The 24781-nt window shown below is 50.2% G+C and overlaps 12 protein-coding genes across 12 annotated transcripts; 6 read left to right on the top strand and 6 right to left on the bottom strand.

Moving 5' to 3' along the window:
• Positions 1 to 425: 425 nt before the first annotated feature.
• On the bottom strand, positions 426 to 2170 carry M438DRAFT_267802 (amino acid permease; the record flags this gene model as incomplete). The annotated part of the gene is made up of 2 exons (XM_029900211.1): positions 426 to 1442; positions 1496 to 2170. The coding sequence occupies 2 exons, from the start codon at positions 2168 to 2170 to the stop codon at positions 426 to 428; spliced, it is 1692 nt and encodes a 563-aa protein (XP_029763029.1).
• Positions 2171 to 4280: 2110 nt separating this feature from the next.
• Positions 4281 to 5477, top strand: M438DRAFT_395156 (uncharacterized protein; the record flags this gene model as incomplete). Its single annotated transcript, XM_029909197.1, has 1 exon — positions 4281 to 5477. The coding sequence occupies one exon, from the start codon at positions 4281 to 4283 to the stop codon at positions 5475 to 5477; it is 1197 nt and encodes a 398-aa protein (XP_029763028.1).
• Positions 5478 to 5704: 227 nt separating this feature from the next.
• Positions 5705 to 6979, bottom strand: M438DRAFT_352931 (putative D-amino acid oxidase; the record flags this gene model as incomplete). Its single annotated transcript, XM_029906827.1, has 5 exons — positions 5705 to 5756; positions 5807 to 5906; positions 5960 to 6230; positions 6277 to 6445; positions 6522 to 6979. The coding sequence occupies 5 exons, from the start codon at positions 6977 to 6979 to the stop codon at positions 5705 to 5707; spliced, it is 1050 nt and encodes a 349-aa protein (XP_029763027.1).
• Positions 6980 to 7054: 75 nt separating this feature from the next.
• Positions 7055 to 8989, bottom strand: M438DRAFT_343273 (FAD dependent oxidoreductase superfamily). The gene has a single exon (XM_029904942.1). It carries the CDS (start codon positions 8746 to 8748, stop codon positions 7390 to 7392), a length of 1359 nt encoding a protein of 452 aa, XP_029763026.1. The 5' UTR covers positions 8749 to 8989; the 3' UTR covers positions 7055 to 7389.
• Positions 8990 to 9349: 360 nt separating this feature from the next.
• M438DRAFT_313549 (amino acid permease-like protein) lies at positions 9350 to 11657 on the top strand. Its single transcript, XM_029902564.1, has 2 exons — positions 9350 to 9999; positions 10049 to 11657. Exons 1-2 carry the CDS (start codon positions 9659 to 9661, stop codon positions 11388 to 11390), a joined length of 1683 nt encoding a protein of 560 aa, XP_029763025.1. The 5' UTR covers positions 9350 to 9658; the 3' UTR covers positions 11391 to 11657.
• Positions 11658 to 12080: 423 nt separating this feature from the next.
• Positions 12081 to 12855, top strand: M438DRAFT_395152 (2-haloalkanoic acid dehalogenase; the record flags this gene model as incomplete). The annotated part of the gene is made up of 2 exons (XM_029909196.1): positions 12081 to 12667; positions 12729 to 12855. 2 exons carry the CDS (start codon positions 12081 to 12083, stop codon positions 12853 to 12855), a joined length of 714 nt encoding a protein of 237 aa, XP_029763024.1.
• A 269-nt stretch (positions 12856 to 13124) lies between these two features.
• On the bottom strand, positions 13125 to 14028 carry M438DRAFT_332669 (ribonuclease T2; the record flags this gene model as incomplete). Its single annotated transcript, XM_029903535.1, has 3 exons — positions 13125 to 13551; positions 13604 to 13759; positions 13814 to 14028. The coding sequence occupies 3 exons, from the start codon at positions 14026 to 14028 to the stop codon at positions 13125 to 13127; spliced, it is 798 nt and encodes a 265-aa protein (XP_029763023.1).
• A 485-nt stretch (positions 14029 to 14513) lies between these two features.
• Positions 14514 to 16795, top strand: M438DRAFT_291524 (peptide-N4-(N-acetyl-beta-D-glucosaminyl) asparaginase amidase N). The gene is made up of 2 exons (XM_029901749.1): positions 14514 to 14955; positions 15028 to 16795. Exons 1-2 carry the CDS (start codon positions 14803 to 14805, stop codon positions 16591 to 16593), a joined length of 1719 nt encoding a protein of 572 aa, XP_029763022.1. The 5' UTR covers positions 14514 to 14802; the 3' UTR covers positions 16594 to 16795.
• On the bottom strand, positions 16707 to 19244 carry M438DRAFT_313535 (transketolase). Its single transcript, XM_029902563.1, has 2 exons — positions 18862 to 19244; positions 16707 to 18803 (listed from the first exon to the last, which is right to left on the bottom strand). The coding sequence occupies exons 1-2, from the start codon at positions 19055 to 19057 to the stop codon at positions 16783 to 16785; spliced, it is 2217 nt and encodes a 738-aa protein (XP_029763021.1). The 5' UTR covers positions 19058 to 19244; the 3' UTR covers positions 16707 to 16782.
• A 263-nt stretch (positions 19245 to 19507) lies between these two features.
• On the top strand, positions 19508 to 20740 carry M438DRAFT_363000 (short chain dehydrogenase). Its single transcript, XM_029907621.1, has 2 exons — positions 19508 to 20291; positions 20346 to 20740. The coding sequence occupies exons 1-2, from the start codon at positions 19728 to 19730 to the stop codon at positions 20658 to 20660; spliced, it is 879 nt and encodes a 292-aa protein (XP_029763020.1). The 5' UTR covers positions 19508 to 19727; the 3' UTR covers positions 20661 to 20740.
• A 373-nt stretch (positions 20741 to 21113) lies between these two features.
• On the top strand, positions 21114 to 23318 carry M438DRAFT_268432 (uncharacterized protein; the record flags this gene model as incomplete). The annotated part of the gene is made up of 3 exons (XM_029900253.1): positions 21114 to 21474; positions 21754 to 22134; positions 22213 to 23318. The coding sequence occupies 3 exons, from the start codon at positions 21114 to 21116 to the stop codon at positions 23316 to 23318; spliced, it is 1848 nt and encodes a 615-aa protein (XP_029763019.1).
• Positions 23319 to 23526: 208 nt separating this feature from the next.
• M438DRAFT_332664 (uncharacterized protein) lies at positions 23527 to 24605 on the bottom strand (the record flags this gene model as incomplete). The annotated part of the gene is made up of 2 exons (XM_029903534.1): positions 23527 to 23667; positions 23730 to 24605. The coding sequence occupies 2 exons, from the start codon at positions 24603 to 24605 to the stop codon at positions 23527 to 23529; spliced, it is 1017 nt and encodes a 338-aa protein (XP_029763018.1).
• Between the last annotated feature and the right edge of the window lie 176 nt (positions 24606 to 24781).

The raw sequence follows: 24781 nt of genomic DNA, 5'->3' as shown, positions 1-24781 counted from the left end.
AAGAAGGGATATCCACAACAAAAGAAAAGGAAGCTATCAAGAGGTCTCTGCTAAATATTTTGTAGACGCACACAGGCGAGATCGAACAACACGTCAACATCGCTTTTCGAAACAACGAAGAAGAAAGGTCGCAAGGGAAGCGACGTGCCGCAGATGGATTGGCGGTTTGTCGCAATGGAACGAATGTCGGTTATTCCGGGACACGGCGCTGGCGATGTATTTGCGCATGGGCTGCATGGGCAGTTGGTTGTCGCACACGGGCGTTATATGTAGCTCATGGTTGTCGTCGCTCTCGATGATCGTCGCAAGGTTGGGTAAAAGACGGTCGCGTGTGGCCTGCTGGTTAGTTGCGTCGGGTATTAAAGCTTCCAGCATTAATCCATAATCATCAAAAACACTTTCACTCCAGAAAAATGTGCACCCATCTAAGCGACCTTTGAATGCCTCCTTGCCTCCGAAATACTGCCTCTTGCCTCGAGGATGGTGTCCTCGTGTGTTGGAGGTCCTTGGTAGTTCTTCTGGCCCCAAACAACGTACCACACACCTGCAATGATGATGAAGGCAGCAAAGACTACTGATGCGTAGTTCATGAGGGTTGCAGTGACGGGAATGGTGGTGGGCATGCAGAACAATGGCACAGCAAGACAACTCCAGGCAAGAGCGACAATGTTGCAGAAAAGACCAAGAGGTCCGAGCGAGAAGTCGGCTCCCTTGACGTGCTTGCGACCAGTGAAGAGGTTGGTGGCAATGGGAATGGCGTACGAGACAGTCAGACAGATGACACCAACACCGGAGAAGGCATTGTAGGCAGCGACGGATCCGAAGTAGATGACAGCGAGCAGGATTTGCACAACCATGCTGAGCATCATGGCGTTGAGTGGCACACCCTCGAGAGCAGTGGTGTTGTTGACTTGCTTCCACCACTTGCTTCCAGGAATGGCACCGTCACGAGAGAAAGCCCAGACGCAACGAGATGCGGCGGTGGTGCAACCAATACCGCAGATAAGACCGAGAACCATCAGAGGGATCAACAGGCCGATAGCACCACCGGGCGAACCGACAGCAGTGGCGATGATGGTAGGGACGGGCTGTCCGGATGCGAGGGCAGCGAGAGTTGCAAGGTCAGGGATGACAAAGAGAAGAGGGAGCAAGAACATCAAACCAGCGCCAAGGTTGATAAGGATGGTTGCGACCATGGCCTTGGGGACCTGAGTTGAAGGCTCTTGAACCTCTTCACACATGGAAATGATCATACCAGTCGACGAGGTGGCATAAGCTGCTTGCAGGAGACCGACACAGAACGACCATCCAGGAGTCCATCCTGACTGGGGCTCGAAATGAGTGAAGACAAACTCGCCAGAGCGTCTACCGCCCTTGGCCATGACCAGGGTGACGATAAGAATGGCAACGACACCTGCGAGAGTCCAGAAAATGGCGAAAGTCTATGCAAAAAAGTCAGTCTCGTGATCTCAGTCAGAAATGACAATTTACGCACGTCAACCAAAGCCAGCCATCTGTTTCCGAGAGAAGAAACGGCGTTACAGAAGAGGGTGATAGCGACGAAGACCAACCAGGTCTCCCACGCGCTGGCTTCCCAGATGCCAACACCAGGCGACTTCTCGAAAACGTTGACGCAGGAGATGATGAACAGTGCTGAACCGAAGTTGACAGCGAGGGTAATAGTGATGTTTCCAACGACATATGCCCATCCGCAAATCCATGACAAAATTCTCTTGTACTTTGCGGGTGCCAACATGAAAGTCTGGTAGTATACACCACCAGCAGTCGGGTAGACTGAGGTGATCTCACCCAGACTGGCAGCGACACAGACAATGATAAGGGAGACCATGATCCAACCCCAGATGATGTTGGCAGGACCGCCGCCGACAAGAGGGTAGTAGAAGGTTGTTGCGAGACCGTAAGGAATAGAGGCGAGGACGAATGACATGAAGGCCACTTGGAGAGTCGATCGGTTACGTGCCATCTCAGGCTTGTAGCCCATGGCTAATAGGATCGCATCGGACTCGTCGACATCGGTGCCGCTCTCTTCGTTGGAAACCTTTCTCGCATCGGTGAGTTGGTTCTTTGTTGAGGGTGCGGGTTGACCATGACCAGCGGCAAGGCCAGCTTGGTCGAGATTACGGTCTGGAGGATTGGTGAGGAAACCCATGATGAATATTTGGTGCAAAGAGTGAGCGTGAAAAAAAGAGACCAGACGGTTATCGGGGTCTACTCAGCACATATACATGTGAGCAGACGCTTTGACACAGAACGAGCCCTAGGCCACGAAGGTTTGCATAGCGTGCGTTCGCCTAGCCTCCAGGCGCTCGGAAACGGGTGGGAGTTCGAGAGAAGGAACGCCAATGACTTCATGTTCGAATTTTCACCATGCTGACGTTCGAAAGCTGTTCTGGATGCGACCATCACCGGCATCTTCAACACCCTGTTCCGCCCATACTTTTACTTTTCCCGATGTTTGTATTTCGCAGGCATTGCAGGAATTTACTGCAGGATTCTGTTGGGATAGAAGAGAGCTCCACAGGTCTTGATTGCAATGAAATGACTGCCAAGCGTAAGACGAAACGCACCACGCCCCAGGGCGTTGACTCGGCGAATGTGGGTGTGTTGGGGTATTTGATCACGGATCTCTCTGATACCTCTGACCTCTGGGGCAACAACTTCTGTTCATGACAGTCTCATCAAGACGGGCGGAGACCGAAGCGAAGCATCAAAGCCGAGTTCTGTCGCTGTTGTTTACCTTCGTTCCATCTCATCGCCCGTGAGAGTATCGAGTAATGGTGGTCGTACTTCGTATTCCAAACTCAGATGAAGATTGCTCTTTAGTGCGACCTGCCTGAATCATGGCGTTCGGCAGGACATCCTTCGAAGGCCCCTCACTTCTTCTAGGTAAGCATATCTGATTAGCGAGTATAGCATGGTCGCACGACCATGACCGTACAATTGTCATTGTATTTGTTGATGTGTGCGATAAGCTCAGCTTCAAATCTTCGGGTGGTTTGCCGTTTCCAGGCGGCCTTTTCCCGCTGTAATTGAGAAATGACAGCGCCGGTGATAATATTGCATGGACAAACCACTATGGCCTATCTCTATCACGCTCCAAAGCGCCACTGGGGCGCACAAGGTAGCTACTCTGCTGAGCCAAGGGCAGGCGTGGTAATCCTCGTCGGTCGCAATGGTCCAGAATACCTCTCTTTGCTTCATCGTTATCAAGGATGTGTCTTGTCTAGTGTATTGAGCCCTAATCGCTGGATAGTTATCATAAACAAGCCGTTACGCCTTCAATTCATTGCAACAACATTGCCTGTATAGGTCAAGTCTTCCTCCATGAGAAGTCGCAAGACCAAGCGCAATCTACATGAGATGCAATGCACCTTGCCGTAGGATTCATGCAAGGTAGCTCGGGAGTCGAGTCCACGTGAATGCTTCCAAGAAACCCCTCCGACCCCTCCCCCACCTCGTTGATCTGCACACCAAGCATTGAGCTTGGCCGGCAGTATGAGATACCGAATAGCTCTAGAACCTCGGCCCTGATGCTGACTGTGATGTCTCTGAGATGGTGAGTGAAATGTTTAGCAAGTGATTTTGAGTCTTGACAACTGCTCATGTCAACACATCCACGAAAAACCACCATCACAGCTTCACCACGGCCTGCTTATGGGAGGGCATAAGGGATGCAAACGAACGTCGAAGCGGCTCCAAAACATGAACGTGCTGGTAGAGGAATCTCAACATATCCTCGTGTCCCAAACTTTGTCACGCGGAGAGCTGTAGAGATGCACAATGATACTCAAGAATAGAGCTAGGTATAAGGAGAGCTCTAGAGAGTCCAGGGGTCACTCTTCGTGGACAACTTTTTCTTACTCAAATCTATCCCAAATTCTAATCAGTGCATTACTGCGCGTCGCCGCGGCGAGAGAGTCGACGTGACAAAATTTGGCACACGGGAAGGCAGAATCTTGCGGGAGAGCATGTCACTGCAATGCACGGTACGCCTGCGACACGAGTGTTTCATTAACCAGAATTTCACAAGCAACAAAAACCCATTGAACGGCTCGCCAAATTTACAAGCGGACTGTTTTCGAACGGTCATTGAAAAAGCATTGGATGGCAACAAAGGCCCAGAAAAGCTGTGCTGACATATTCTCGAAACTGCGAAGTTTTGGTCATAACTTCCATGATGCCGCTATGACATCTACGAACAGTTATTTTTCCAAGAACATCAACTTCCATCTACTGTTCTGATCCAATCATCCAACAACATGCATACCGAAGTGCGAAACACGATATTCTTAGCCTTCGCTGTGTTTGGCTATGTCGCACTTTGGAGGTTCGCAGGCCAGAACGGTACGTTTGGGATGATGAGAGAGTGGTCATCACAAAACCGTCTACCAGGAACCGGCGAGACGTACGCCACAGAATTTACGCGATGGCGCGGGCTCGACGAATTCATACGAAGCTTGCTCACAATATTCTGGCCAATGGTCAACGGCACTCAACCGGGCTCTTCGTTAATGTGCTTCTACTTTGCTGGTCAAGGTATTGCCGCATGGATTCTGACAGCACTTGAAGGACAGCGCCACTCAAACAAGGGAAATTGGAGAGTGATCTCTTTCACTACAGCTTATGGCTTGTTATTCCAAGGCCTAGGTATCGGAATCATTGGCCCAATCTTTCTCCTTTTTGCACCTCTCGGAGACAAATGGACGAGCTCTGTCTTCGTGCACTACAGGACTGATGTAGATGCCATCATTCCTGCCACAATTGGTGGTATCATTGTTCCAACAGTCCTGATGTCGCTTCATGAACCAACTGTTATCTCTCTGGAACAGAAAGTTGATCTCATCCGCCTATGGCAATTCTTCCCACTGCTGTTTCGCCTGGGTCAGCGCGTCTGGACAGGCTTCATCTCGGTTTGGCTTTCATCTTACGAAGATGAACTTGCAGAAAAGGACCCCCAGGTGCAGCGTAGAGCTTTCCGCCGAGTGTACACTTTCGGCCTTTGCTGTGCTGCTGTTCCTCATGTCGGTACCATCGCAATATCAATGATGAGTCTTTTCTTCCCTAGCTTCTTCGCAGGAAACCTTGCGACTGAGTTTCATCCCTGGAATCTCTTTGTCCCAGTATCACCTCTCTCAGGGGCCCAGGCGAGAACAGTTGGAGAAGGCGCTCACTGGTTCTTGCAATGGGACATGATACTCATGTTCTGTACCTACCTGGCGTGGGCGTACTTTGCAGATATCAAAGTAAAGTACCCTGATTCGGGGGTCGTTTCGCCTCAACTTTTCCTTCGACTGCTGGGTTGGTCTCTGCTGTTCGGTCCTATGGGTGCTGCTTTGCTTGCAATGTGGGAGAGGGACGATGTCGTATTCGATGCGGAAGAACAAAAGATCGAGCCCCGAAAGGGCATGGCTGCTAACATCGCCTCGTTCTCGAAGACGGAGTACAAGGGCGATTAATGTGGTCGTTGGGAAATAAATGTGCTCTCTTTGGACAACGTTCTTACGTGAGGCATCATCTTGCATTTTGACGCCTGAAAATGCTGACGATTCAGCACGCCGACAGCTCGGTCCTGGTTTGGACTATATACCTCTACAGATATGCTGAGAAGATGTTCTCATCGAAAATACATGCTTGCTGCAGCACACAGGTCATTTCATCATGACCATCAAGCCAAACGACTTGCCTACAGACGAGAGTCTTTCTGTAGTAAATCAACGGCCCCCCTCGCCATGCCCCTGTGAGAATGATCAGTATTGTTCGCATTAGCTCGCCCGTCGCAACATACCATGAAGCCTGATACCCAGCACCACCGGCGCCATAATTATGGATGACCAGATGCTCAGCGAACCTCTCCCTCTCCAGTCTAGCACCGCCCTTTCTGCTCGCTACAACACATAGATCAGTATAAGTTACACTTTCCCAAGATATCTGAACTCACGTCTCAAACCAACGCCGTGATATATCACTTTCAAGTCTTCCGGCTTTCCCAACTCCGGAGCAAGAGCGCAGCATCGCTGCTTGATATCTTCAGCGAGCTCGAGATCGACTTCTCCACTCCAGTCGTTGTCAAGGCGAATACCTCCGAGCACAACACCGTTGTGAGGGCCTCGAGGGAAGACGTATGTAGTGTCTTTGTTGACTCTTTGCGGCGAGCGGAAGTACATGCGAGTCATTGTAGTCTTTGGGCTTTCGACAAGCATGATTTGACCCTGTATATCCATGAGCTTTGCACCTACTTGGTTTCGTGATACATACTCTTGTCGGATAGATGCTCTTATCTTCAACGCCTTTCAAAGAGTAGGATCCCAACCCAGTACAATTGAAATACGCATTGGCATCCGGGAAAGCAGTGAATAGCTCATCAAGAGATTCAAACATGCCTCTTCGAATCTCGATACCTTGACGGCGAGCTTCTCCTTGCAACCTTGAAATAATCATGAGAAACTGTGCCCATCTTGGGCATTTTGAGAGATCAAAGTGTGCACTTCGTATAAGCTTACCAAGGAAGATAGACCTGCGTATCCACCACAAAAGTACTCAACTCATACCCAAACTTCGCCCCTTCAGGTAACCTCTCCTCCCCCAACATGGCAATCCCACCCACCAACCCATCATACCAGATCTTCCCAGTCCCTGTACTCAACACACCAGCATCTTCAATCTCACTATCATAAACAGCAGTAATGGGCATAGCATAAACACCCACTTCTGCCGTCCTGATAGCGAGTTCTTTGAATTTTTGATATGTTATTCTGTCCCATTCTTCCTGTCTGCCGTTGTCGGTGGCTACGGAGAGCCAATTCGCTCCAGCCCAGGGAGATGTGTATGAGGCGTCACGGTCGCCGGGGAGGAATTTGGCGACGATGATGATGTTGGCTTGGGGATAGCGTTCGCGGAGCTCGAGAGCGGTTGTTAGACCGATGACGCCTGCGCCGAGGATAACATAAGAGGAAGACATGATTTACAACCAACAGAAGACGAAATCGACCTGATCAATTGGAGCTAAAATTAGTGGATGGTGTTCATGACTTATATATCTAGTTGATGGATTGAGAGGTGTGATGTTTCGTGAGTCAGATAAGGAAAAGTGCCGATATCGGAGATGCTGCTGTAGGCGGATGTTCTTTCCCGATGGGCCAGAAGTCGTGTTATATCCTCCATATCATGCTATGAGGCGCTTACGCTAACCAGATGTTTGGAAGGACGAGTAAGATATCAAAGAAAACGTACAATGACACAGTTCTGGTAGCAAAGTGGATTGTTTCTATCAACAGGCTTCCCGTTTCCAATTTCCAGAAGGACCATACTTGTGCCTGTCATATGCATGATGATTTTGAGCTTGGCCGAATTGTTCATTGAGAATTGCTCTTAAGCAAGAATGTCACCACCCTCAGGTCCAGCCTTTGCTCTATCAATTCTCTCCTGCGTCGTCTTGAAAGCTTTTGGGACTTCAGTGTCTTCGAAGCTCTTGCCAGAGTGCAACATCTCAGCGACGCCTTTCGCAGCCAGCCAAATAACAGGCATACCATGACCATTGAACGCAGACAGGATGTACTGACCCGATTTGCCGGGAACCTCACCAATATGGGGGTTGCTGTCATATGAGTATCCCATCACACCGGTCCAAATCTTCTGCACTTCTGCCTTCGTGTTCTCCCAGCCACGGAAGTTATTCTGCATGTAGTTGGTGTAGTAGTCCTTGGATGCCTCAATTAGCTCAGCGTCGTCGCTGTTATTGTACCATTGCTCCAGGTGAGGCTTGAAGATCGCTTGCGAGCCGCCGACAATGATGCCACCATCAGATCTTGGAATCAAGTAAGAGAGAACACTGGGATCGCCTTGCTCTCGGATGATGTATGAGTTGCCTACGAATGGAGCAATGTCCTTCTTCGGTACAGCGATATGACAACAAATCCCTTTGCAGGGTACGATATTCTTCTCATATTCCGGTAGCAAAGCCTTGGTGTATGCATTGGTCGCATGGACGACTTTGGAGGTCTTGATGTCTCCACGAGATGTGGACACGGTCCATTCTCCTTCAGATGAGGCAGAAATGCTGTTGACCGGAGTGTGTGTTTGAATGTTGACGCCCCGGTCTTTGAGGATTCCAAGCAGGGTCATGATGAACTTGTATGGCCAGATGGTGCCTGCTGTGTATGTCGCGCATGCTTTTGCGTTCTTGATGCCACTAACACCTTCGGCATCCTTTCCCATGACGAAATGCACATCGTCCATGTGCCGCAGACCGTATGCGACCATCTTGTCATATGTCGCCTTCACCTTGTCGGCGGCATCTTGATTACACCAAACATCAGTCGTCCTTGTTATAACGTAGTCGCAGTCGATGTTCTCCTTGGCGACAACGTCCTTGATTGCTTTGATATGAGCGGCCTCAAATTCAGCAATCTCAGCACCAGCTTTCAAACCATGGCGGTCGATGTACGTTGGAATATGGCCGTATAAATCGGGGCGCAAATGACCTCCATTACGGCCTGTTGCTCCGCTGCAAGCGCCTCGGGCTTCAAGAAGTGTGATGGATGATGCTTTGCTACCGGCTTCCAACAGATGATATGCAGTCGCAACACCAGCGTATCCAGCTCCAATTATGACAATGTCGGACTCCTCAGGGAATTCAGTCGACCGATAGTCGTCGAGTTCGTGAAGGTTGGTGCGCCAAAAACTCTCACTGCCTCCACCGACCGTCGGCAAACCTTCGGGAAGTTGCATTTTTGGCGTTAAAGATGTGTTTGTTGTTCTTTCCGAAACCACTCGCTCGATGGAAAATACCTTATTTAAGCACCTTCATGAACATCGAGGTATTCTATCCACCTCGTATGATCGTAAGGCAGCAATTTCGCAGCCTGTTGGGACCTGCATGGAAAGATAGGCCAAGCTCTTGCCCAGGCGGCGCCGCGCCATTGCCGATCACGTCAATTTCGCGCCTTCCATTTGGACTGTGCCTCACTTCGTCTCACAAACTCTCTCGAGATAACACTCAAGACACGAAATCATGCAGAAATATAGCGCAATCGACAAGGAGATTCACTGATAGCGTCTACGCACGTATGAAGCCCCGCACACATCCCACCTAGGGCTCGCAATCTGGCATCCGGACGCGAACGTGTGGGGAGCACCAGAACAACTCCTCGTTCTGAGGGAATAGCAAAGTCAATGAGTGGAGATGCAGACGTGAGAGCAGTCATACCGCTGTTCTTCTCGAATCTGAACGAGTTCTAAATTGCCTTGATGTCCAACCCCCAACACGGACCTGAGTTGCGAATGCTAAACGCCAGTAGTGTACATAGGCGACCCTTATCATGCTGTTTGCCTATCCTGTCGACTTGAATCGATCTTGGAATGGTCGAAGCATATCACACTCGAGGCCTGGCCGCGTCAATCTGATGCAACGAACCAGGGCTAGGGCGGCAATCTTCCCGGATCATGGGGGCGGATAAGAGGTTTACTCAGTGTAATGATGGCTGAGCCAATAGCATCGCACCGAATGGTGATGTAGAAGAGATAGGCATGTTGGTGTATTGCGATAGAGGATATCAAGGATGGTGGTACATAAAAGCAGAAGGCAAGTCCGCAGCTTTTTTACGTTATCCTTTTTGTTTGACGCTTTTTTGGCTCAACAATGTCTATACACGCGCCAGAAACCATTGCGATGGGAAATATGGAGGAGAAAAAGATTTCGCACGCTCAGGAGGGGTATGTTGCCTCGGACGTCGAGAGTGGCACGATTCTTCCTGAGTATGATCAAGACGGCCCACTCGAGTTCGAGGAGAAGAAGGAGCTCAAACGTGGTCTGAACCAGAGGACCATTCAAATGATTGCATTGGCCGGCACAATTGGTACAGGTCTATTCTTGTCTTCAGGGAAAGCCATCTCTCGAGCTGGCCCGTTGGGTGCCTTCCTGGGTTATACCTTCGTCGGCTTCCTGTGCTCAGGCGTTGTCATGTCCATCTCGGAGCTGAGGTAGGAAGCATGATCATCATTGCTCGCCAACTTGTCTAATATTTCGCAGCACTTTAGTCCCACTTAGTGGTGGTATCACTCGCCACGCCGAATACTTCGTCGACCCAGCCCTCTCGTTCGCAAATGGTTGGAACCAAGTATACGCCAATCTTGTCAGTGTACCTGCTGAGCTCTGCGCTGCCGCCGTCTTGTTCGAGTTCTGGACATCCAACGTCAGTAATGCTGTCTGGATTGTTGTTCTTGGAGTGTGCCTCATTGGATCCAACATTGCCTTCGTCAGGATCTATGGTGAACTCGAATTCACCTTCGCAACATTGAAAATTATGCTCATCATTGGCATCAACATTATGGCTTTAGTCATTACCTGCGGCGGCGGACCTGATCATACAAGCATTGGCTTCCAGTATTGGGTATCTCCAGGGCCCTTCGTTCAATATTTGGGCTACTCAGGCTCTTTGGGCCAATTCCTTGGATTTTGGACAACTTTCAGCAACGCTGTCTACTCATACTCTGGCATTCAAAACATCTCGATCGCTGCATCTGAGACTCAGAACCCTCGCAGGAACATACCGATGGCAGCAAAAAGAATCTTCGTCCGTGTTCTGCTGTTCTACGTTCTCACCATATTCATGGTCGGTCTTGTGGTACCCTCAAACGACCCTCATCTATTGAAGTCCACTGGCACCGCCTCCCAATCACCTTTCGTCATCGCTGCCTCAAGAGCGGGCATCAAAGTGGTTCCGTCCATCATCAACGCCGTCATCCTAACCAGCGCCTGGAGTTCCGGAAATGCTAGTATGCTCGCCGGATCTCGCATTCTGTACGGTATGGCCAAGGAAGGACGTGCACCAAAGATTTTCACCAAGACCAACCGCTTTGGCATTCCCTGGGTCTCGGTCAGCTTGTTCAGTATCTTCTTGTGCCTTGCATTCTTGTCGCTGTCCAATGGAGCCAATGTCGCCTTCACCTGGCTGCAAGATTTGGTCTCTGTTGCCGCCATGGTCGACTGGATGGTCATCTGCGGAGTATACCTACGCTTCTACTACAGCATGAAGAAGCAGAATATCTCGCGCAGTGAATTACCATGGGCTGCTCCCTTACAACCATATCTCGCATGGGTGTCTTTGTTCTCCTTCGGCATACTATTACTCACGGGCGGATATGTCAGCTTCTTGCATGGACACTGGGACACCGAGACCTTCATTTCGAGTTACTTCAACATTCCACTGTTCTTGATCCTGTACTTCGGCTACAAGTTTGTCAAAAAGACGAGCATCATCCCGCTGGAAGCTTTGCCCATCCGTCACTTCATTGATATTGCAAATGCAAACCCCGAGGCCCCTGAACCGCCAAAGGTGGGATGGCACAAGTACAACTTCCTTTGGGAGTAAACTTATTGTATATTGCCAGATCAAAATCAGACGTGGAGTATAAGGGGCTTTGAAGTTTACAGATGGAACAAGGGATAGATGAGTAGATCACTGTACAAATCCATTCAGGACAAAGTTGAGTGCACCATCATAGGTGCTGAATCTTGTCACTTTTAGCCAGCTCTCGCTATCACAACGAAGGTCATCCGGGTCGCAGGAACGCACAATGCTTTTGAGATCAATACAGCCCTCCACAGACAAGCGCGGAGATTTACACTCTCAGTGGAGGTCTACTCTGAATTAGCGACACTTGTGCATTTCCACAGCATACGCGTGTCGAAGTTCAGTACTCGGGGAGAACGTCTTCCATCCGGATCGTCAACTCGTCATGTTCGTATCAGGAAGGCGAAGCAGATTGTGGTAATGATAAGCTCGTGATCAAGCTTCAACAAGACCTGAGCCCTAAGTGCTTATCAAGAGGATGTAGCACGCAATCGATTCGGGCGGGCAAGGATAGGCGAAAATACTGCCGGTGGCCGAAGTCCCATGCCCGAGAGCTGGGCCGGCAGTATGACCATCAAGGTAGTAACGAAGCCGGATAGGTACTTGATATCAGCACAACAATCCAATCATCCTTCATCCTTCATCACTTTCCCCCCTTCTACAACACCACTTCACAACATCTTACTCCCCAACCCAAACATCACCACAATGCCCAAACACGTAGTATTCGACGTAGTAGGCACCTGCGTCTCCTACTCCGCCTTCTTCACCTCCATCCAAAAAGTCCTCGGCCCCCGCCTCCTCGCCCACAACATCACCCCAAAACTCTTCGGATTCGCCTGGATGGAATCCTCCGAGCGAGAATTTACTTACCTCTCTATTTCCTCCCGCTATAAACCTTACAAACAAGTTTTCAGCACAATGTTCTACCGTATACTCTGGATGTCTGGAATCGACAACCCTCGCGCCTTCGCAACAGACGCAGAAAGAGATGAGATGGTGAGAAGTTATTCGGATTTGGAATTGAGAGAAGGTGTCAAGGAGACATTTGCTGCGTTGAGAGAGGCAGGGTTTACGGTATGGTGTTTGACCACGGGTGATGTGGAAAGAGTGCATGGGTATTTCACAAGAGGCGGAGTGGATTTCCCGATTGAGAATTTCAGGTCTTGTGATGGGTTGGGGGTTGCGAAGCCGGCGCTTGCTGCGTATAAGCCTTTGTATGAGAGTTTTGGGGAGGAGGAAAAGTGGTTCGCTGCAGCGCATTATTGGGATGTCAGTGCTGCGAAGATTGTTGGGTGAGTTTCGGATGGTCCAAATGATTGCTTTGTGATGATGAGATACTAATGATGATTATAGGTTCAAGGGTGCCTATTGTTCAGTATATGAGAAGGAGGATTGCAAGGAATTGTTTGATGTTGACATGGATGTCATGGCAGACACACTGCCGGAGATGGCTCAAAAGATCATTGAAGCGTCGAAGTAAATTGTTTGAATCATACTTTTGATATTGCGAAAACCATTGGCGAAGACTCAGGGACGAGTTAGACCCAACATAGACAGCAAAAGTGGTGCTCCTCGGTCCGTCGTGTCAAAGTCTATCGTTATTGTAGAGTAACAAGATAATCTGCAGTCTCAAGTCGTGTCCACTGAGAGTGTGTCGAGAACTCAGTTCCGTGATCGTCTGAGTTGAACCGAACAACATTGTGCGTTTCCACAGCTTCAACACCCTAGACTATGAGACTCGGGGTCACCCTAAGAGCAGCTACCCTCATTGGCCTTGGGCGTAGTGCTGAGATCCTTAGGCACGTACTGGATACCAGTCTTAGGGCAGTTGCCAGAAGTGCCAGTAGGCTCGACAGCAATGAACTTGCCGTTGGCGACACTGCCACGAACGTTGTAGGCGTACTCAATCTGATTGAGCTTACCGCTGGTGCAAGAGAGAATAGGAGTTGCGCCAAACTTGTTCTTGAGAGCGGTGGTGATCTGGGCGTTGGTGTAGGTCTTGCTGGAGCTTGGGGTGATACCGGCATTAGCCAACCACTGGTAAGTCGGGAGGCTCTTGAAAAGAGTAATAGTGGTGTTGAGGAAATCGACAAGCTCATCTTCCTTGGAGTAGTTGGTGTAGCAGCTGGGGTTCAGAGTGGAGTAACAGGTACCATGCTTGCTCCATTCGTGCTCCCTGGATGAATGTTAATCGATGAGGTGGATATCAGGAGGCAACGATCACTTACCAGAAAGACTCGTCATCACCTTGGTAGTCCTTCCAGTAGGTCTCCATGTAAGTCAAAATATCGCCATGACCCTTGTCTTCAAGAATGCAGCCAATATCAGTGTATGCTCTCGAGCTATCACAAGTGGCTTCGTAGGTGCCGTCGCAGTTGTCGGGCCTTGTGCGGTAGTCAGTATAGCCGTTCCGTGTTGAAAGGTCTTTTGACACCTACCAGAGGCCATGGATAGTCCATGAATTAGCAGGACCGGTTGCAGGACTGGAGTCCCAGAATTGAACCTGGAGAACTTGACCTTGGACCTCAGTACAACAGGTGTTTTGGATGGTGCCAGTAGTCTGGCAACTAATGGGTGACGATGCAGGGCATGACTTTGCGACGGCAGCGGCCAAGCCGAGCAGGGTGCTGAAAGCGAGAAGAGAAGACGACATTGCGAGAAAGATGATGTGCTGTTGTATATTTCCAAAAGCCAAGGAAATCAAGCCTTCTTTATAGACGACTCGGGGTGCTTGAGTTGAGCAGCGAAGGCATGCTGTGTTTCATCGGTCGCCCCCGTAATCATCGTCTCCTGCATATTCCAATTTCTGTACATTGCAGATCTCCAAGTGTAACGAGGGCTTGCTTCTCTGAATTCGAGCATAGGCGAAGTCTGATTCGCTTTTGGTTCAAGGTTTACCTTCTGCAAAGAGAATAGCGGATGCAAGCTGTAAGGCACGTGGGGAAATGGAAGGAAGATATCCGTCGCTTGCGGGCCGTCTCGACTGTCTTTCGGCCGCAACGCAGTTTCCATCACGCATCTAACTTTACAGCATGCAATTGCCGAGGTTGATTGGAAACGCGTCAAGCGCGTCGCCCGAGTCACCTCAACCGCCCGGTCCCTTCCTTCCTTCACTCTCATCATGAGTCCTCTTGATCGCAGTCGTGACTGATATCTGCTGCGTCGGTTTGCGTCACCGCAAAGCAAAATCTTGTATCGTGTGATGTGCTGTGCTGTGCTACCCAGTACGGAGTAGATGCGGCGCGAATTCTCTCAATGCCTGATAACGCCTTCCTCTTCCGTCCTGATTGACAGCACTTCTATCTTGCAGTAGCGAGCTCATATAGTCTTGATCACCATAAACATCTTATCGTCTTGTATATCAAGCTTTCCTGCCCTCCTATTTTTCCGGTCGCTTGTCCTCATCTTTCGTTTGAGTCGGTGAGCAATGCATCTTCAACGTTTCGTCTTGCTGGCCTCGGCCCTGCACGCTGTGTCTGCGCATCGCCAACCTCCGAAGAAACCACTCGAAGCAGCATCCCTGTTTCAATCTGCTGCAGCACCGGCCTCTCCGTTGCCAATCATCCAGCTCTACAAGCCGGTATGTTCGAGTACAAGGATCGAGACCGAAAGATTCTAGAAACGTTCATGCTAACTGTATTCCTACTAACAGGTATCAATTCCCAAATCGCCGCAATGTAACGTCCAGCAGACATTGATGGTACACACCTTCGCTAGCAGCTATGGAGTTCCCTATGTTGGACAGTACACGCCACCAGACTGTGACTTCAACAATGTAGTCATTGAATGGACAGTCACTAGTGCTGGTCGGCAATTCGATCGCCTTGCAGAAATGTACCTCGGTGATATTGAAGTCTGGCGTACTAGCACTGCTGAGCCTACTGCGTCAGGCATCATCTTCAGATATGAAAAAGATCTTAGCATGTACTTGAGTCTCTGGAAATCTCCTCAGAAACTCATATTTGAATTGGACAACGTGTATGACTCCACCTACACTGGAGCATTTAACACTACACTGACGGCTACATTCTCTTACAACTCAGCCAAGCCGGCCCATGCGGATCTCATCTTGCCAATTACTCCTCAGCTGGGAGCGTCCGGACAACGCAGTATCTTCACTCTACCAGGTGACAGCGCAACGGTACAGCAGACGTTTCCTCGGAACATCAGCCATGCTACGGTATCTATCGCTGCTACAGGCCAAAGCAACGAAGAATTCTGGTACACCAATGCCCTCCAATCCGACATTCACACTTTCGAGTCCACTGTTGGTACTCTACTTGGCTATGGTCCTTTCCGCGAAGTCCAGTTGTTCATTGATGATATGATGGCAGGTGTGGCATGGCCATTTCCCATCATCTTCACTGGTGGTATTGCTCCTGGCTTTTGGCGTCCGGTAGTAGGCATTGACGCTTACGACTTGCGAGAGTATGAGATTGATATTACACCCTTCTTGCCCTATCTTCTGGATGGAAAGCCGCACGCTTTCAGCATCAGAGTCGTCGGTATGGATGACAACGAAGGCAATGGCCCGGCAACACTGTCGGAAGCCAGCATCAACAGCTACTGGCTGGTCTCGGGCAAGATCTTCCTTTTCTACGGCGATGAAAGCTACAACGGCACACATGCTGCTCCTACTATTTCTACCTCACCAGTCGTCCAAACTACCTCCAATATCGGCACTACGAACAATGGCATCAACTCAACCAACTCAACATTGTCTTACAGCGTTACAGCCAAGCGAACCTACTCCGCCAAATCCAGCTTCGGCAGTTGGACTCAAAGTCTCGACTACAGCAATACTGGCTTTCTCGGACAGGGTGGGCTCGCATCGTCAAACATCCAGAAGACCGCTGGTACCTCAGCTGCAGTCGTGAATAGTGCACCAGACTTTTCCAATACCTTAAGCTACACCTATCCAATCATCGCCAACACAACTTACGCGTCAGCCAATTTCTCAATCTTCAATGCTTATGTGGATTATGGACTCAAAATCTCCTCTTCAGGAAGACCCGATGTCTCGACTTATAGTTTGGTCAGCGGACCTATGAATCTGGACGAGAGACAGTTTGGTGAAGCATACTATTCGAGTGTGCCTAACAGCAGTTATTCGTTCGGTATCATGGACCGAAAGTTCAAGGAAGTGAGCTATGGTACACCGTACTCGAGACATGTCAAGACCAACAACTTGACTATCACTTATGACTCGACGGCCTGAGCTTGGATGAGCTATCATAATGCTCCCCAAGGCTTGCCGGATCTAGTAATTGTTGTTCGGAGCGATAATACTATCGTGATAAAATGGCGTGAGTTGGAAAACGATCACATCATCGATCATGTAGCGAAAGTCATTATATACAATTACATCAAACATCAGAGAGAGAGAGAGAGAGAGAGAGCAGTCATTCTAGTGCTCGAATCCATATCCCATCGTACCGTTCAAATCTCTGAAATCACCTCTCAACGAATTCACACCTTCCTTCTTGACCTCCTCAACCAACGCCTTGACCTTCGGTGCAATAGCCTTTGCATCGAATCCAAAATGCTCATAAGCCTTCTTACCAGGCAATGACTTACCAAATGTAGCCATCGAATATCCAGCATCTGCATATCTCTCCCATCCATTGATAGCGTAAGCTTCAATGACAACTCTGGGGGCATTACTGCGGTATTTGAGAACAGATTGCTTGTACTCCTTACTCTGCTGTTCGAACAGACGTTGGCAGGGGAAAGAGACGACGCGGGCTTTGATGCCGTGGTCAGACTCCAACAACTTCTTCGTCTCGACCGCGCAGAACATCTCAGCGCCCACACCGATTAGAGTGACGTCGGCGTCTTCTTGCTCCATGAGCACGTAAGCGCCCTTTTGAACACCTTCGCGACTGCTGTGTTCGGGGTATTGAGGAAGGTTTTGGCGGGACAGAGAGATGATTGAAGGTGTGGTGTCGGCTTTGATGGCGGCGATGAAGGCACCGGCGGTTTCTTCCGAGTCGCAGGGGCGGATGTAGAGGAGATTGGGCATGCTGCGGTAGAGGGAGGCGAGGGCGATGGGTTGATGGGTAGGGCCATCCTCGCCGGTGCCGATGGAGTCGTGGGTGGCGATGTGGATTTGTTGGAGGCCTTGGAGGGCGCCCATGCGGATACCGGGGGCGGCGTAGATGTAGAACATGAAGAAGGATGAGGTGATGGGGAAGATGGTGCCTTTGTTGAAGGCGGCAAGACCATTGGAGATGGAGGCCATGGCGTGCTCTCGGATACCCCAGTGGATGTAGCGACCAGAGTAATTGCCGTTGATACCACATGCGGTCTTGAGCTCGGGGTTCTGGAAATCAACCTTGTCCTTCCAGGTCATGTTGACCGAAGGAGTCAAGTCTGCTGTGCCGACCATGAAGTTTGACAGGTTTTGTGCAAGAGGGTTGCATACCAGACCTGCAGACTTTCTGGATGGTGTGGGTGAAGTGGGGAAGCTGCCCTTTTCAGGGATGATCTTGGTCCAGTCCTTGGGCATCTTTCCTGCAACACGCAGCTTAAACTCCTCAGCGAGCTCAGGGTACTCCTTACTGTAGCCATCCAAGAGATTGCTCCACTCCTTCTCATAGTCCTCGCCTCGGGATTTTGCCTCGCGGAAGAAGTCGTAGACTGTGTCAGGGACGACAAAGTGCTCCTCGGGGTTCATGCCGAAGGTACGCTTGATGTTGGCAACATCCTCGGCACCGAAAGCAGCACCATGAGCTTTTGCATCACCAGCTGATGCACTACCGATACCGATGATTGTGCGGATGTTGATGAAGGTGGGCTTGTCACTTGCGCGGGCAGCTACAAGTGCCTGGACGACACCGGTGATGTTGGTGGTGCCGTCCATGACATCAATGACATTCCAGCCGCAAGCCTTCATCTTCTCGTTCACGTCGTCGTTGCATGTGATATCGACCGAACCGTCACAAGTGATCTGGTTGTTGTCGTAAACGAGAGCAAGATTGTTCAGCTTCCAATGACCAGCAAGGGAAACAGCTTCCAGAGCAACACCTTCTTGCAGACAGGCATCTCCGATCATGCAGTATGTCATGTTATTGACAACCTCGTAGTTGGGCTTGTTGTATGTGGCAGCGAGATGCTTTGTTGCCATGGCCAAACCAACAGCATTTGCAACACCTTGTCCGAGGGGACCAGTTGTGACTTCAATACCCTCATGCTCAATTTCTGGGTGTCCAGGACAGATCGAATCTGTGCGTTCTGAGTGATATGATTTGAGTTGGTCAATAGTCATGTTCTTGTATCCGACCAAGTGCATGAATGTGTATTGGAAAAGACATGTGTGGCCGTTTGATAAGACGAAGCGGTCTCTGTTGAAATACTTGGGGTTGCTTGGTGAGTATTTCATGGCATATTTCCAGAGCGAGACACCAATGGCTGCCATACCCATGGCACCTATTTAATTACGTCAGTCTTGCAAATAAATTCTAGGCATGTTCGACCAATGGCTTACCACCAGGGTGGCCACCCTTGAATTGCTCGCATAAATCCGCAATCAAGCAGCGGAATACTCGCAGGACTTGGTCATGCTTGTCTGCCTCCTCCAGCTGTAATGTTGCAGCGCCGTTGGTACCATCAATTTGTGTACCAAGTACCTTCACGGGAATACCGGAGGTAGCGTCTTCGTAGTGTTCAAGGGAGGGCGCCATGCTGTATACTAAGAGATTCTGAGATAAGGGGGAGGAATGGAAGGACAGAAGCTGCACGGCGGTCCATTGCCTTTATCAATGATGTCGATAATGGTGACCATGTCACTGGTACCTCTACTCAAATTCATCTTGAGCGGCATTCTTACTTTGATGTGCAAATGGCATTGTTAGAACTGGGAAACCCGAGTGCGGGGTCAATAAATGAGCGCTTCGGTTTCCCTTGGTTGATTGTGGCGCTTGATTTTGCTTTGAGAAACGGTGGACACTTGTGATGTAGTTGTCAAAAGTCGTGGTAAAACATGGGTCGATCTCCCGAAGCTGTCAGGAGTTTTGACCACGACGTCAAGAGTCGCAGCCGGAAGAGGTAAATTCCAGCGCTTCCGCGACCGCCTCAGTCGCTTTCAATCTTCATCCTCTGTAGAGGGCAGTCGCAGCGCAGAAACCCCCCACCTTAAGTTGACAGTATGATTCGATAGTGGGTTCTGTTGACCTGTTTACTGGAGCCTCATGGCCTTTGCTGATTGCGCGTGCCCTGGGTGTCTGATACGTACATAATGGTAGGTGTCGCTGGATCGTGTTGTGTCTTCGACTTTTTGTTCTCTTCACACAACTCCGAACATTCTTACCTTACCCATCTTTCCCTCTAGCAATCTCTAGTCGTCACCCAAATATGGCACCAGGCATTGTCTCCGACATTGAACTTCCTAGGGACATCCCTGAGTCCCAGCTATCAGCTGCCAATGTGCCCATTGAAAAGGCATTTGGCTTGAAGAACAGGACTATCATCATTACTGGAGCTGGACGCGGGCTCGGCATAACACTTGCTGTCGCAGTCCTCGAGTCTGGCGCCGATGCTATCTGTCTCGATATTCTTCCCGAGCCCAGTGCCGAGGAGTGGGATGTGATCACGAGATTGCAAAAGAGCACCGGTGTTCGTGCCACCTATCACCGCTGCGACATCACCAACGAAGAGGCAGTCGAGAAGGTCGTTGCTGAATGTGGAGAGGAGGCACGCCAGCGCGGAAAGCCAGTCAAAGGCATGATTTCGTGTGCCGGCATTCAGCAAATGGTCGACGCGATTGACTACCCGATGGACGGATTCAGGAGGATCATGGAGGTGAATGTCGCAGGCAGCTTCCTCATCTCAAAACACACAGCACGCCTGCTTCGCGATCAGAAGCTTGGTGGCAGTATTGTGATGATCGCATCCATGTCAGGCCAGATCGCCAACCGTGTAAGTCAGAGTCAAGATTACAGTCTTGTAATGCTCTTCTGACCAGATCGATAGGGTCTCCACTGCTCAGCATACAACACCAGCAAAGCCGCCGTACACCAAATGTGCCGTTCTCTCGCATACGAATGGGGTCAGTGGGGTATCAGAGTCAATACACTCTCCCCTGGATATATTCGTACGGCCATGACTGATGGTCTGCTGCAAGAGAAGCCCGAGGTTGAGGAGTCATGGATGAGAGGAGCTCTCCTAGGAAGACTGGGCGCACCCGAAGACTTCAAGGCTCCTTGCGTGTTCTTGCTAGCAGATGGTAGCTCTTGGATGACTGGAGCAGATTTGAGGGTGGACGGCGGACACTGCGCAACTGCATAAATGCTTCGTGGACGATGATGGTATATAAATCTCTCAAACTAGACTTTTCAGACCAATTATGTCAGTAGATGAAGACCTTGAGGAAATGGCTGAACAAGTCCCTCAAAAAAGCTATGTCGATGCAAGATTTCTCGTGTTTAGCAAGTACCGATAATGGCAGCTCCTGAATCGTGCTTGCCAATGTACTGTGACTGGAAGTATGATGCTCTGTGGTCGGATGCTCGATGTCTACATTGGACTAGAAAATCCGGCACACACGAAGAACTCCCGTTGAATCAAGTAGAGTTTGCGTGGTGTTTGCGAGAATGTCGATATATCTGTGTGTCAGCCCTCGTCCTCGCCGTTGTTCTCTTGTCTTTTCTTCGCTTGCCCGCCCCGCACTCGTCAGCGCGTCCGACCTTCCTTCCCAGCCACCCCGGCAAATCTCCTTCTCACCAAACAACACCGTGATCGATGCGATCGAGTCGACATGCCAGAGCTGCTACTCCAGAAGACAAGACTGGGGCTCTGGCAGTGTACGAGGCGTCGCCTTCACCACCCCACGATGTTGAGAAGGGTCCCTCAAAACGCTCGCTCCGCGGTCGCTCAGGCTGTTTGAACTGTCGCCGGCGACGAAAAAAGTGCGACGAATTAAAACCGAGGTGTGCAAAATGCAAGCGACTCGGCGAAGAGTGTGAATGGGATTCGGGGCTCAGCTTCCGCTTTACTGCATTAGAAGCCGATCACCCAAGCATGATTGCTGGCCAGAGGATCGCTGCCACTGTGTCAAACCTGCAAATGGTCGACGTTATCTTCAATCACGACACTCACGAGTGTACCGAGTATCTCAATGGCCAAGAGATGACCTCAGTCGACGAATTCGCCGAGGATGAGAATCATACCTCCCTGGATTGGAACATGGACCTGGACAGCCACGACATCACGCAGCCTACAATCCAGGAGCAACAGATGGCTGGAAGGAGATACACATTGGATAGCTATTCGCCAGAATTACAGCGCTTCTCTCTCCCCAGGACCCAGTCTCACGATGCCAATGCTACACGAGAAAGTAGGCGTTCCCACAGTCTTGCCGGAGCCGAGAACGAAACACAAGCCCATGTCACGTTCCAGACACCGCTCTCATCTATAGACAACCCTCTATCGGCTCCTAGTCTTCCAACCATCCGAGAAGACGATCACTTACTTTCCTTTACACTGCCTGAGTTGGAGTCCCTTGATTACCTGACGGATCGAGACCCCTTCCAAGCTTTCGGCGACTCATTATGGCCGCCCATGAGCAATGGGGAAGCCGATACACTGCTAGACATGGATCATGTTCCAGCGGAGTCACCAGACATGTATGCCATGTACTACCCTAACGCCACGTATCGAGAGCTACACACAACACTATACAACGCCATGGTGGATACCGCAAGGGGTACCGGACTTACGCGAACAGGTACTCCGGATTCTGAAAAGTCGCAGAAAGTGGCAGGTCATGAAACGGTCAGCCATACGCCTCAATTCGGGTCAATCCAGAGGGATACAGCTACTATCAGCAATCTACCCAAAGGTATGACAGTACGACGAGAAATGGAGCTTTGGCGGAATTACCTCGATGAAATCGCCCTTTGGTTAGATATGTTTGACAACGACCGCCACTTTCAGATCCATTTACCTCTGCTCGCTCAGAGTTCGGAGCCACTACGCCTGTCTGTACTAGCTCTCTCGGCAAGGCAGATCGAGCGAAGAGATCCAAACAAGCCCTACACAGAGAGTCTGGCGTTGTATCAGGAAGCGATTCGGCTGATTGCTGCCGAGCTAGAGGGCATGAGCACTGAAGTCATCGGGAGCTGTGTCCTACTCTGCGTCCTGGAGATGATGAGTTCCTCACCCAAAGATTGGACACGACATCTCAATGGTGCGGCTATGCTGCTCAAAGCCGCCGGTATCAATGGTGTTGTCGGAGGTATGCGACAAGCCATCTTTTGGTGCTTTGCACGCATGGATATGTGGGGTGGTTTTCTCTCTGGTTCTCACACAAAGATACCAACAAGTCTTTGGTTCCTACCGACAGGCTCAATGTCAACGGCAATATCGAGGTTCAAAACCGACTTCCAGAATTTCGACAGCTATGCGAACTACTCATTGTTCCTCTGCGCCAGTGTCTTGAACGTTGTATCGAGTCGGGGTACTTCCACCGAGGGCGACAGCTCATATTCTGCCAAATGGAGAGCTCTTTTCGACCTTTTGATAGACTGGCATGCCAATCGGCCCCGAGAGATGCAACCCCTGATTCCCGGAACCAGTGAGAAAGATGATGAGGGGCCATTTCCTGTGGTCATCTACACCAACGCTGCTGCAGTCAGTGCTAATCAGCTATACCACACGGCCACGCTGTTGATGCTACAAGCAAAGCCCAGTGGCGTCAAAGTGCGGGGCCAAAGGTCAATGTTTTGGCACGCTCGGCAAGTCATTGGTATTTCAGTGAGCAACCTGCTTCACGCCGCCTGGACCAATGCGCCGCAGCCAATCTATATCGCTGGCAAAGTCATGTCGAGCAAGGCCGAACATCGTGTGGTACTGGATGCGCTCGCAGAAATCGAGAGAACCACCGGCTTCGCAACTCAATGGAGGGCGCAAGATCTAAAGAAATACTGGGGCGATGAGGCAGATTGACAGCATGTCTGCAAATTTTTACAAAGTACGGAAATTTCAAGGCAGTTCATGGGCTCTAAATCGCCACGGCGCTTCCAACTCATGCGGTTTGACACTTCCTGCTAATTCGGGACAAGGTCTCCCCACCGGCATTTCCACCAAATTTGTTCCATGCGCTTCGTTGATGTGATTTCCTTGTATCTCTATAACTTCGCTTCCAGGATCTATCTCATGTGCTTGCGCGGTTGAAGGTGAAGACACTGCTGTTGTGGGAGAAGATGCCATTGATGAAGAAATTGTGCTTCTGAGTTCTGCTTTCCCCGACATCTCCGGCTCGTCCGGTAAAATCTTGATCGCCCGTTGTTTTCTTCTACGGAGGAAGAAGAATAGTAAAATGCCAAGAAGTATCAGTACAGCAGCTGCCACACCCACACCAATTCCCGCTTTTGCGTCCGTGGAAAGTCCACGGGAAGATGGGACTGCAGAACTGGTTTCCGTGTCTGCAGTTCTTGTCGAGGTGGGAAGGTTCCAAGCACTAGCAACAGCCAAAACAGGCGCGGCCGCTGGAGTAAAAGACTGTAAATCTGCAGATCGCCATGCCACATTTATCGGTGTCGCAAGACCAGTGAATCCATCCGAGATCGCAAACGTATTTGTGAGGTCGGGCATTAAAGCATAAGTCGGTGTTGAGATTACTGTCTGGCAGTTGTTGTCCACCAAACTCATTCCAGAAGGACAGCAGTTTGCGGAAGTGGTTGTTTGGTAGGAGAATATGCCGACGTAGTTGTAGCCTTCTGGACATACACCGGGTAGATAATAATTCACTTTCGCAGTATTCCAGGATGGGGGATAGCACGCATATGTGGAGTTGTATTGTGCGTCCCAAGTTCCAATGGTGCTGCTATTTGTGGCCCCGAGCGTAAAAGGTCGAGTCGAACATGATGTTGGCGGCGTGAAGATTGTCGTCAATGGCAGGTCCGTTAATGTTGCAACCGAGGTTACTACGACTGTGATTGCTGCAGAGTTGTCCGGAGATGATGCAGCGGCCGGCGCAGAAGATGCAGCAGCGGGACTAGGAGTAGAAGAGGGGTTCTCAGAAGATGCGACAACTGACGATGCTAGAAGCGTAGGTGTTGGCGACGAGGATGCGACAAGCTCAGATGATTCTGCTATCGAATCTGCGACCGATGATGACGCTGTACTCGAGGCTCGCGGGGATTGAGAATTACTGCTGCTGACTGTGACTAGTGAGGTTATCACATCAGTGATTCCAGCGATACTGCTAACAGCGCTTGCAGACAAAGACATGGTGTACGGCTGATAGACACAAAGGTAAGAAGAGCAAATACGAAAGGGAGCGGGCTCATATTATGGCGATGACGATCAGCCGTTGAGGTTGCTATTCTCTACGGCCACTTGGGACGGTTCGCTTCGATGGTATAAGCCAAGTCATTGGCAAGACCCTTGGCCTAAATGTAGAACGA

The sequence above is a fragment of the Aureobasidium pullulans genome, assembly GCF_000721785.1.
Source record: "Aureobasidium pullulans EXF-150 unplaced genomic scaffold scaffold_4, whole genome shotgun sequence".
Taxonomy (NCBI): domain Eukaryota; kingdom Fungi; phylum Ascomycota; class Dothideomycetes; order Dothideales; family Saccotheciaceae; genus Aureobasidium; species Aureobasidium pullulans.
The sequence above is the reverse complement of the archived record's forward strand: the minus strand, read 5'-3'. Positions and strand labels throughout refer to the sequence as shown.